At 40.9% G+C, this 12651-nt stretch overlaps 1 protein-coding gene across 12 annotated transcripts in view; it reads right to left on the bottom strand.

Moving 5' to 3' along the window:
* Window positions 1–1207: 1207 nt before the first annotated feature.
* Window positions 1208–12651, bottom strand: part of dlgap1b (discs, large (Drosophila) homolog-associated protein 1b) — a 132714-nt gene continuing 121270 nt past the window's right edge. For 10 of the 12 annotated variants that reach the window (XM_086065683.1, XM_086065687.1, XM_086065684.1 and 7 more), the window contains 6 exons: window positions 11843–12225; window positions 11352–11431; window positions 7995–8431; window positions 6817–6908; window positions 5579–5731; window positions 1208–5195 (listed from right to left, as the gene is read on the bottom strand). In XM_086065683.1, coding sequence (XP_085921809.1) covers window positions 4980–5195; window positions 5579–5731; window positions 6817–6908; window positions 7995–8431; window positions 11352–11431; window positions 11843–12225 — 1361 coding nt within the window. In that variant the 3' untranslated portion in view covers window positions 1208–4979. The other 2 variants (XR_015091974.1, XR_015091975.1) reach the window with 2 other exon arrangements.

Genomic DNA, 12651 nt, shown 5'->3' with positions numbered 1-12651 from the left:
CTCCAAGGACTTTTACTCGATTTATGGAAGGTTAGACTTATTTTTAAGCTTTTGTAATAAAATAATTGCATGGTGGGCCGCATCAAATGGTATGGCCGCACCTGACTTAACTGACTTGAAGCAACTGCAATAGAAATTCTTCAGATTCTGAAAGTCAAATCAGAAGACAGCTTTACAAAAATACCATAAATTAAGTTAAAAATTTGAAAAAATAATTATTTTTTTTGTCTAAATTTTATATATATTTTTTTACATTAGTGGAAAAACAAACTACATGACCACGAGCCATAAGATGCTCACTGATGATTTAAAAAATATGAATGTTAATTGAATGATTCAGATTTTCTCGTTAAAAGCAACAAAATCTAAACTTTTTACATTACAATAAATGTAAAATAAATGTGTATACACATAATTTACATTCATTTTAAAGTACATTAAAATTAATTTTTATGTTTAAAATTAATATACATAATGTGTATCCATTGTTAAATTTTATTTGAATTTTATAATAAAATAATAATATGATAAAAAAAAACAATTAAAATGTAAATAAAAATTTACCAAAATAATGCCAAATGATTTAAAACTTTAAAATAAATAAATAAATGTGTATACATATAATTTACATTTATTTTAAAATTCATTAAAATAAATGTTAATGTTTAAAATTAATGTAAATAATGGGTATAAATTGTTACATTTTATTTTAATTTTTACCCATTCCTGTCCAAGTGTTAGCAGGGAAATCGCAACAAAATGGGGGGGGAGAAAACCCAACAACAACCTAAATCGATAAATAAAATGATAAACAATTAAAATGTTGCTAAATTTTGCCATTTTGAAAAAGTGTTGTGAATCACTTACGTTATTGCACCTTCTTCATTGCCTGTGACATCATCAGCTAGACTGGCTTAAGAGCCAGCGCCACCATCAAGCGACAACAGTCACACCCCTACCATGTCCTAGCCAAAAGGTAAGCAGAGCTGCATTGAGTTTTATTGAATGCAAAGATTAAAGTTTATATATATATTTGTAAGTCAACACTGCACGGCCGGCGCGTGTTTGACGAGCCAAGAGCAGTGCCGAGGTTAAGGCATAATTACGGGGCGGCGGCCCTGCGCAGCGCTTCACATCGCCCTTTTCCCCTCGCCGTGTCTTTCGATTGCGGCGCGACGGGAAAACACACGCAGAGAGAGCGCAGAGAAATGGCCACAGGGTTCATTTTAATGCTCGCACACGCGTGCCATCACATCCATTAAACACGTAGCAACATTAATTACAAAAAATGTCTGCTTCATAAGGTTATCTGATTTCATTTACATTTACACAGGGGAAAACATTCATTTATGTACAATTGAACTACATCACGAACTCCCTGCTACACCAGGAGTTGATATGTTCTTATCATGATTATGAACAAAGTGTCATTTTGGGAACTTGACACATGCACACAAGTTAATTAATAAAAAAAATTAAATACGTAAAAGTGAGTGATGGCATCTAATCCCCCATACCCCCCTTTCCGAATACAAATTTTAAAAAAATTCCCAAAACGTCAGCTAGTCAAGAGCCTCTTTCACAAAGTGATCCTGTAAAATACGGCATCAGAGGAGCCAAAGGTAATTAAAATAAATAAATAAATAATGAATACTGAAAATATTCTGGGGTAACTAATTTGAAAGCAAATGAAGTCGTAACTGAAGACCCGACATAAAACATAAAAAAAAATAATAGTTCCAGAGCTACTGTTGAAAAGGAAAGTGTCTTTTCCAGGCACATGCGCAGATAGACCCTTGTAACAATTGTGCCATTGCCCCTGCTATTTGAACGGGGTGTGTAGACTTTTTATATCACCTGTAGCTTCCCTTCACCTCCTCTGTAGTCAGGTTTATTGACTGTGTGTTTTTTTGTTTTTTTTATTATGTGAATAAATAAATAAATAAATACATTTTCTTTTACATTGAGACCAAAATTGTCGCATTGAGTCCAAAATTGTCGCGATCACGATACTGCAATTACATCTCTAAAATACTTGATTTTGAAATGATAAAAATTGCAGTGTTGACTTTGGCTCCTCCATTTCGTGTTGGTTGCTGTTTATTTTAAACAAAAAAAAGAAGCTGTCTTTTACAGATTGTGTGAAAGGGGCTAGCGATTAGCAGGCAACTCTTGTCACTTCGGTTTCGAGTCCAATGGCACAAAACATGAGCACATCAGTTTCAACTAGCCGACTAGTCACATTTGCTAAACTCCTAGCCTAGCCTCCTAGCTTCCTATGTGATGGCAAATCCCACTTGATTGACAGCAGAGACAACGTAGAGTCGCACATACACGCATACAAACACGCGTCTTCCCCTGAGACCGCCGTTGTGCTCGACTGTCCAAATTAAGGCGCAAAGGGAAAACGAAAAGGAGGAAAACACAGTAGAAGGGCCTCAAAGTCAGTGCGCCGGTAAACAGTCCCCTACTCAATAAATAAATGTTTTAAAAAAAAAATTGAAAAAAATATATAAACCACACGAGGAGAAAAAATAAATAAATAATAAAATTAAAATTAAAAATAAATGCTTTTCTACGACCTTCAGCGTTATTAGCACAGTGAGGAGGAAAATAAATACATAATCCTGGCGAGTCGTCTTGTCTTAATACTGTCAATAAAGATGTCATAAAAAATGACATTATAAAAAAATATACAAGCAGTTTATTAAAAAATAACCCATCAAGGTTTTAAAAAGTCATCTGAGAGCACCCACAGTATTAGGTACACCTACACAATGCAATGCAATGTAACACTCGATGATACGAATACATTCTAAATTAAAGATGAGCATGCTCAGTTTTGACACAATGAATTACATAATATATAATTTAATGAAATTGGTATATATCTGAAAAATAAATGCCAAATAAAAATAAATGTAATAAAATGATATGATGAAATAATACCACTATAAAAGTATCCGTGTATTTTATAGAATAATAAAATAATGTCAAAAATAAATTAAGTGGAATTTACAACTAACTGAATTCCCCATCAGGGATTAAAATTTGCATAGAAAAAAAAAAGGACAATTGAAAATGTCTTTACTAAGATAATGCCGTTTTGAGGCAACACATTGGGATGTAATAAAGTATAAAAAATAAATAAGAATGAAATGTATTTACAAATGTAACAATATACAATAAAATACAAAATAAATAGAGAGGGATTAATAAATAACCGATTTTACCTTCAGGGATTAAAAATGGTGTGGTAAAAAAATAATAAAAAACGACATACTTGTTGATGGATTAATAATTGCTACAAATAAGATCTCACTCTAACACATCGACTAATCTTGCAGGCAATAGGGTTAGCATATGATGCAGTGCAGTTGTACAATACAACAAATCACAATAACGCATTACGTTAAATTACAATCCAACAAGTAAACATGATCTTTGTAAAGGCTGATTTTTGTTGTCGTTGCTTTTGTTTGTGCAGGTGTACCTAATCTTTTGACCCGGGACTGTTGAGGCTCCCCCCTTAAGTCGTACTCGTAGACACCTCTTTAGCAACATAGGAAGAGTTTTTGAATGAATTATGTCAACACACACGCACGTGCATGAAGGGGTTGTCAGAGACATCATTCACGATTACCACTCACAAACGCTACCAAGACATGCATTTCCGCACAAGAGAATTTCAATATATTGTATGAGAGAATTTCAGTGTTGTGTGTGAGAGGAAAGAGTAAAAAAATCCCTAGTGTGAGTGCAGACACCCAACAACACTTGATTGAGAGCGTTTCAGCCGCACATGAGACCAAAAAAGATGGGGGGGAAATCAATTATGTGTGAGAGAGAGTTTCAATAAAGTATGAGAGTATTTCAGTAGTGTATGTGAAAAAAAATAATTAAAATCAAGTACTTGATTGAGAGTGTTTTAGCCACACATGAGACCAAAAAAAAGAGGGGGGGAATCAATTATGTGTGAGAGAGAGTTTCAATAAAGTATGAGAGTATTTCAGTAGTGTATGTGAAAAACAAAAACAATTCTGTAGTATGTGTGAGAGCGTTTCAGTTGAGTGAGACTCCTGACTCATGTCCCTAACACACACAAACATGCACACACTTACTCATCACAGACAAGATGGCCGTCTAATAAACAAAACAAAAAAATATTTCGATTTTCCCATAAAGCTGCACACCTGTGCAGACCATATGTGACCTCTTGACCACTGCGAGAGGCTCATTTTGTCGCACAAATGTGCAATTGTGTGTCCCGCTCGCCCCCCCAAGTTACCCTAACGTGGGTCAAAGTTTGTCGTTAGCTGCAATGTTACACCTTATTATACGTCTTTAAGAGGTTGGGAACAGCGAGCCCAATGACATGACACAGGATTTAAAAAAAAATTGTAGATACAACAGATTTAACCTGTGCGAAAAAAAATGCTAATTAGGGGCCACGAAATAAATATAACTCCCATTAGCAACTTGGACGTCTGGGTATGCTAGAACCGCAATATAGCTTGGTAACACTGTACAGTGGTGCCTTGAGATGCTACTGACTTTTTTATTTTTTTGCTTTAATGTGTGAGCGCCAACTTGAGCGGGGGGGGGTTAACATTTGATGTTAATAGAGAGAAATGATTTGAGATTTGATTTGAGCGTGGTCACAGAGCAAATTAAATCTATCTCAAGGCACCACTGTATCTATAAAGTGGCCACAATAAAAACAAAAAAACTAAACTCTTACCATGTCTGGTGCTCCATAACTTATAAAAGACACATCATGAGTGAATGTGTGAGTAAGGGAAAGGATTTGAGGGCGGCGTGGGTGCTACATCAAAGCTGAAAGGGGGTGGGGGGGGGGGTCTCAATAAATCAATCAATAAATAATCCAAATATACTTATTTCTATGGCGACAGTGATGCGGTAAAGTCCGTTAGCACCCGTCACCATCCAGTGCTACTGCGCGTGTTGGGTTGCGCGCTTCATAATCGCGTCTGCGCCTCGGGGATGTAAATCTCGATGCTGTCGGCGCTCTCCGTGGCGGAGCTTTGGCGCACCGAGGCGGCGCGCTTGGCGGCCAGCAGGCGCTTGCGGGCCTCCAGACGCTGCTGCTCGGAGCTCTCCAGAGAGCGGTCCCTCGCCAGCGGGGCGTGGCCCTTCTGGGACCTCTTTGGCACAGGAGGGGGCCCGCGTCTCTCCTGGACGGGCGGTAAAAACACACTTAAGTGGCCTGGTGAATTGAATACACCTCATCCGGAGGGACAAATTTGTTTTAAAAAGTGTAGCAATGAACCTTTCTGGGGAGCGCATGCAGTGAATGTTTGTGGTGTTATGGTGGACGTAGGCAGCCATTTGTGAGGTAGAAAACAAAAATAAGCACAATTGGAGATGGGCAGGCTCTCCAAAATGGCGGCTCACTGTCAAACAAGACAAAAAAGTGGTGACATCAGCAAAAATAAAAAAAATTAAAAAATAAAAACATGAAAGGAATACATGCAAACTTGGCAGAGGACAAAATATTAGCCATTCCCAAACAATAATTTGAAAAAGTAAATCAATGAAATAATTGAAAAAGGGGTACCTGGATCTCCGGTGGCGTCAGAGGTTTCCAGTTGTTAGCTTTTAGCTGGTGCAGCTCGTCAAACTTGAGGCTGATGTTCTCGATGGACAGCTGCAGCATGTCCCAGAAGCCCGCCAGGTCCTGGGAGACGGGTCGCGGGTGCGCGTCGGGGTTCTGAGGGCAACACAAATGCACACCCAAAAGCATAACTATGACATCAGCAAGAGTATAATTTTTGGGAGTGAGAATGTATTGTAAAAAACATCACTACGACATCTGATCTGGTTGTATTGATTACGCATCGTAAGCACTAACAATGCGACACATCACAATATCAATATTTTTTCACAACCCTAGTTTCCTTTCCATATTGCGGATTTCTAATTAGAATGCACTCAGGTACATTCTGAATATGGGTTATTTGTCATACATTTAATCACTGCTGCTGAGGTACATTATGACTATGGCGCCTTTCTAAATGCATATACGGGTACATTCTGAATATGGTTCAATTCTAATATCCACGTTTAATCACTACTGCTCAGGTACATTCTGAATATGGGTTATTTGTCATACATTTAATCACTGCTGCTAAGGTACATTATGACTATGGCGCCTTTCTAATTGCAATGTAATCAATGCTACTCAGGTACATTCTGAATATGGTGCATTTGTAATATTTACAATTAATCACTGCTGCTCATACGAAATATCCATATTTAGTCATTGCTGCTCGGGTACAATCTGAATATGGTGCTTTTTAAATTGCAATTTTTAAGCAATCCTACTTAGGTACATTTTTAATATGGTGCATTTCTAATATTTACATTTAATAACTGCTGCTTGGGTACATTCTGAATGTGGTGAATATGAAATATCCACATTCAGTTTCTGCTGCTCGGGTACATTCTGAATGTGGTTCATTTCCATTTACAAGGCTCAATCAAAGCCACTCGGGTGCATTAAATCACGGTGTTATTGCTGCTGCACAGGCGTTCGCTTGCGACCTAACCGGCTTCCATCGCGTCGTGCCGCGTTCCATCTGCAACTGCATCTCGGCTGCTCTGTCAATTTGCTGGAGACAGCTTGTGCAGGCAGGCGCACGCCGGCTGCATGCATAGTCAATGAGCGCCCCGCTCGCCCCGTCGGGGTGATTTGTGCAGGATGACGTCAGTGTCGCGGGGAGAAGAAGGGAGGAGGGATGGGTGTCATCGTGGAGGGAGGAAGGGGGGAGGCGTGCAGAGGATGAGGTGACATACCAGATTCTCCTCACACAGCTCCCGGAACTGCTGGAACTTCTGGGACATGAGCAGCTGGGCGCTCCCCACTGCACTGCGGATCTTGCCCAGGACTGCAGACACACGCACACACGTACACACGCACACACCGCAATTACTCACACAGCCTAGCGCATACTGCAGGCATGTTGCAGCACTGGCAGGGACGACGCATTAGTGAAGCAACAGCATGACAGCGGCGAGGCGATGACATCATTGCTAGAAAGCCACATCCGAACACAATGGTGGATACAATGGTGATGTCATGCACTTGTCCAAGGTCACATTTAATATCCAGCTCTTCCACTACTTTAAAAGGTAGCAAATGATATAAAAATAAAACATATCATTTTATGATGACATGGGGAACAAATTAGATATGATTTTTCAATATTCAATATGCCAAATGTGCAATCTGGAGTTGCTGCTCATTTCTGACATGGTATACATTTGTTCCAATCAGATTTACTTTACTAAAGGCCAGAAAATCCTTACTGGTAATAAAAGTACAAATAAAAGGAAGTCACACATATTCAATAAAAATGTGTTTTTTTTAATCAGTTGGTATTAGTATATAATAATAGTCTATACATATCTATCACTTTCTATTGGTTGTGAAAAAAATGATTATTTAATAACATTTTGGTTATTTTTATTTCTATAATTTATCATGTAGTTAGCAGACTATTTATTGTTATCATTATCATTTACTGTTCGGTGCAATATTTTTCAAGCATTTAAACCAAACATGAGCAATTCTCAAAACATAAATCCTTGTTGTTTGGTGAGTAATCATTAACATGATCAGTGTTTTGATAGCCATCATTATCTTTCATTATTAATAACACACGGATGCACAATTGGGGGTCAAAGGCGGTCCCCAAGCGTCCACTTCCACCATGTAGACCACGTGATTCTCCTGCACTGAATTTAAAAGGAATGTGGGGAGCCGCTGGGATTGGCTGGCAATCAAGTTGGCTTTAATCACTCCCACAACGGCGCAATTGCGTATTTCTATTTGCGTTCGTTCATGAAAATTCAAAAATGAGAAAACACTTTGCACTAGTCTTATGCTGGGCATGAAAATAGTACCCAAACTTTCAAAAAGGTCGATGACCCCTGCTGTACAGTACAGTTGTATTAACTATAAATATACTTACTGTCATCTGGCAGCTGGTTGTCCGCCTGATCCTTCTCCATTTGTCGACACCATCCCTGCATACGCTCCGTCTCCGCCTGCAGCAATTTGAGGAACCAGCGTCCATCTCGCGGGCACACCGAGCGGCTCACGGCCTCGAGCGCCCCATCCGCCGTCTCCGGCTCGGCCGCGCTGTCCATCCACGGGTCGGGAGGGGGCAGGATGGACGGGTCGAATCCCGCCTCGCCGTAGTCGTCCCCGGCGCAGGCGTGGTAGTGGTTGCCCGAGCCTTGGATGCGGACCGTGGAGGCGCCGCCGCCGGCTGAGGAGTCGCGGGAGTGCTGGCGCGGCATGGTGGCGCAGTGGCGCGGCGGCGGCAGCTGCGGGGCGTCCGACGGGTCGTCCAGGTCGGCTTGGACGGCGGTGGTGACGCTGTTGGAGCGGGTCATGCGCCGGTGACTGTGGAAATGAAGAAGAAGGTCACCTATGTTAATGATTTCTTAAGTGGAGTTCACGATATGTAACTATTTTGCTACTTTTCTTGGCGAGCAGCACGAGGAGGAGCAGGGAAAGAGCAAGAGAAAGAGACACTGCCTTTTTGCTTTGTTTAGTGTGCATTATCCTTTTCAAAAACAACAACAATGATGATACCAGTAGGTACTAGTTAGCCCCAAGGACAACATGAGTTGCATGCGGGTATATTCTAAAATAGTAGAATAATGTCAACATTTATTCATTTATTTTAACTGAACATGATACACATTTCTTCTGATGAAGATGATACCAGCAGGTACTAGTTAGCCCCAAGGACAACATGAGTAGGCTGTGGGTCTGTTCTAAAATTAGCTCACCAGAGATTGTAACTAACTAGGAAGAATTAAAATTGAAGAAGAATGTTAACATTCATTCATTTATTTAAACTGAACTCTTCTGTACAAAATATTCTATATTTTGTTGGGAAAAAAATCCAGTTTTGTAATTAGCAAAAAAAAAAAAAAAAAAAAGAAGTCATTTTAGAGATGTAATTTTTATACCATGATACCACAATACTGTATTTTTGCTCATGTTTATATATCGGCCCATGCCGATTCCATAATATGCTAGCATTACGCTAACACGCTAAAGGCTAATAATGACTAACTCAAGAAATCTCAAAAATCTTGTTGGGCCACTCATTGGGTTGCTTGGGTCACTCATATCTCAAGGTACAACTTAACCTCTTCAAATGTCACAACGACGTGGACCTAGAACTAGTACTGTGCTGAGAGAAGTGTGAAAAGGGGAAATGGTTTGCCTTACAGAGCTAATAATAAAGAAGAAAGCATTTGCAATCTTGGCAAAAACATCTCGGGCGACCCTCAACTTGACCTGCCCCATAAACACACACACACGAACACACACACAGTCAGGTCCGCCTCGACTACAGACATGCACTCCTCCTTAAAAACTTCTCATTCATCACTTCCTCCTCCCCATTCATCTCTCCTGTTGCGTGAAACGCACAGCGAGGAGGTGCACACGGGAGTGCAGTTCGGCTGACATCAAACGCACTGCCGAGTGTGTGTGTGTGTGTGTGTGGGCACAGTTAAAGAGTAACTCCTCCAAGCAGGTGTTCAGTCATAATGACCTCGGGCCTGCTCGATATCGGCCGGCTAACAACTTCCCGTCGGGCAAGGCCAAACACTTGAAAGCAGACAGAAAAGAGGGATTATCAACAAGACAGGACGGGAGGCGGGAAAACACAGAACTACCCGGTAATATAATTGAAATGAAGTCAAAAGTAAAGGAAAAATAAAAAGATCCTCTTTGATTGGTCCAGGAAAGTATCGGATAACGTAACAGACATTTGAACAGCAACACAGGTAGACAGACAACATAACAATATAATAACAATAACAATACACACATTGGTGCGTAAGTGGTTAGTATGTAAATTAATTAAAATGTTGGAAATGTGGCTAACATTAAGACCACCACGTGCAAAGACAAGCACGTCGCGTTTGTTGAATGTCTCCTTCCACTCCCGCTCAACTTGATGCTAGTTCAAACAACAAGGTGAGGCTGTGACCTGTGACTGTTGCACAGAAACACACACAGATGCACACAAAGAAGTTGTGGCATGCCCAGACCACTCAAAAGAAAAAGAAAAAAAGACAGCAAACCAATTGAACTCATCTCAGTAAGTTTAAGCATTTCAGTAGGTGCTGCTGTTTTGGTTAGCAACTTACAAACAAATTCTGTGCCAATAAGTCTGATTAAAACCAAATTGTGGGAAAACTGAAGCAGTATTTCGCACAGGAAATAATGTAAAATTGTATAAAAGGGGTTCAAAGGACAGCAAGTTATACTCAACTGCAGGCAATCTGCTCTGCAACACTGGGTCAAGTTGGGGCTACATCGGCATTACGCTTCCTGTCGGATGCCAGGCCTTCAAAATAAAAGTATGCCAGTATAATAACACTCACGAGTCCAATTTTTTTGTTGTGTTGACTGCTTAAGCTACCACGGGACCAAAAAAGTGGAATAAATAATGTTATGATGCTCACTTCATGCTTTTATTTTGAAGGACTGACAATATGTGTTTTATTGATGTTGCGCAGTATTTGTATTTTATTTGTATTTTATTTGAACACTTTTCTTACTCTCTTACACTGAGCTGTAAAATGGCTGAATTAGCATGCAGGACAGGGAAAACGAGTGTCCCGCCAGTGGACGACTCGTGAGCTCATGAAGCACACTCGGCTGCTTCTTTTCACGGCGTCCCCTCTCACAACCAAAACCTCGCCATACCACCCCCACCATCCCCCCCCAAAAAAGTGTCCTGAATCACAATGACTGCTGCAACAGATGGCTGTCAAACACCCTCCCCCCCCCGTACCTCCACCTTCCCGCTAGCTGCACAACATCCTCTGGGCCCAGCTGTCACTTAGGGGGCCCCCTGCTTGAGGAAGACCAAAGGGGGGCGGGGAGGTCTCTCTGACGCCAACCATCAGTGAGCTGAGACAGCTGCCGCACACTGGACACAACAAGCCCCTCTCTTGTTTGGCTAGCTTCTCTTCCTGTTCCTTCTGTTCGAATTCCTAACTACAGTGCTGCAGGACATTATCGTGACGCGATGGGATCATCAGGTGTGCAGCGGGAAAAAAACAAAACTATTTTACTTACATTTTTTTTTATTATTTGTTTTAAGTAGTAAATGTAGTGATACAAAAACAACTAATGAAATGGTGAATAATGAAGTTAAGATTTTTTTTTCCAGACACTTTCTATGACGGGTCAAAATGACCAAGTAAGCCAATTGCTGTTTCATTGCTGTCTCAACACGCACCCACAAGCTGCTCGGGTTTCACTTTGCTGCGTCCATTGTCTTTTCACTCACCAGCGCTCATCTTCCACCTGAATTCCTATGGAGTGGAACTTGGACTGCTCCTCCGTCGGCCCCTCCTCCTCCGGCTCCACCTGTCGGCAACAGAGCGGCTGTCAATCAACATGCCGAGCATGACGGTGGAAATCTGGCGACATGTTCATGCAGGCGGGTGGTCAGCTATGTCAACAGTAGCACTTTTGCTTTGCCCGAGCTCTGACACATGCTATTGACACTTTTCCACTGGCAAGAAGCAGGATTTCCGATGCTGGCCTCTGATTGGTCAAGAAGGTTCATAACATTAAATCATAGAGAGAAACAAAATTCATTGATTATCTTCGATGTTGAGAAGTAAATACAATGGTTAAGGTTGATATGTTAGCATTAAGCTAGCAAACAAACTTTATCGAAACGCCTTGAAGCATGTTTATTAGCGTAACATTCTGCTCATAACACCCATCATGAGTGAGCGTTAACGCTCGCTGACGAAAGGTTTTCACACCAACCTGGATCCCGATGGAGAGGCACTTGCGTAGCGCTTCCTTCTGCGCCTTGGTGTCAGTGGCGACGGCGGCGGTGGCGGTGGCGACGGCGACTGTGCTGGTGCTGTTGCTGTTGGTGACGTGCTGGCTGGCCGGGCCGTGCACCTGAGCGTTGGCCGCCTCGATGGCGGCCGTCAGGGCCTTCATGCTGTCGATGCTCTCGGTGGAGTTGGACAGGCCCGGCTGCGAGCTGATGCCCTTGCGCGGGCCCGAGCCGCCGTCCATGTAGGCGTCCTGGGCCGACTCGGTGCTGCTCTGCGCCGTGATGGATATGAAAGGCTTGGACGGGGTGGTCCGCGGGGGGACGGGCGGTGGGGTCTTCTTGTAGGTGGTGATGCATGACGACACTGCAGAAGAAGAATGAATTGGTTATTATATACAACGATAATATGAAAAATGGCTCATATGGTGTGATTTGAATGCATTGAAATATTTACAATGTATTACACCATGTGTTCAGCATTTTTAAAATGAAAAAAATGCAATCATATAACACAATTTTTTTACTTGTTGAACACTTGTTAAGATTTCAAATTAGGTATCTGGAAAAAGTTAAACAAAAAAAACCATACAACATTTTTGCATAATGTATGTAATGAATATTTTAAATTTAATTTAGAATTCCAGATTTTAAAAGAAGAGAATTCAACTATATAACAATTTCTGTAAATTAGTTAAATCTGGAAAATGTATAATATATACAAATTTTAAATTAAATTTCCAATAAAAAATAATTTCTAAGTGTTTACATCATTTGTAATTATTAAAAAAAC

Source organism: Leptonotus elevatus, chromosome 21 (genome assembly GCF_054856555.1).
Source record: "Leptonotus elevatus isolate MCC_2025b chromosome 21, RoL_Lele_1.0, whole genome shotgun sequence".
Classification (NCBI taxonomy): Eukaryota; Metazoa; Chordata; class Actinopteri; order Syngnathiformes; family Syngnathidae; genus Leptonotus; species Leptonotus elevatus.
This window is presented reverse-complemented; position numbering and strand designations above follow the sequence as displayed.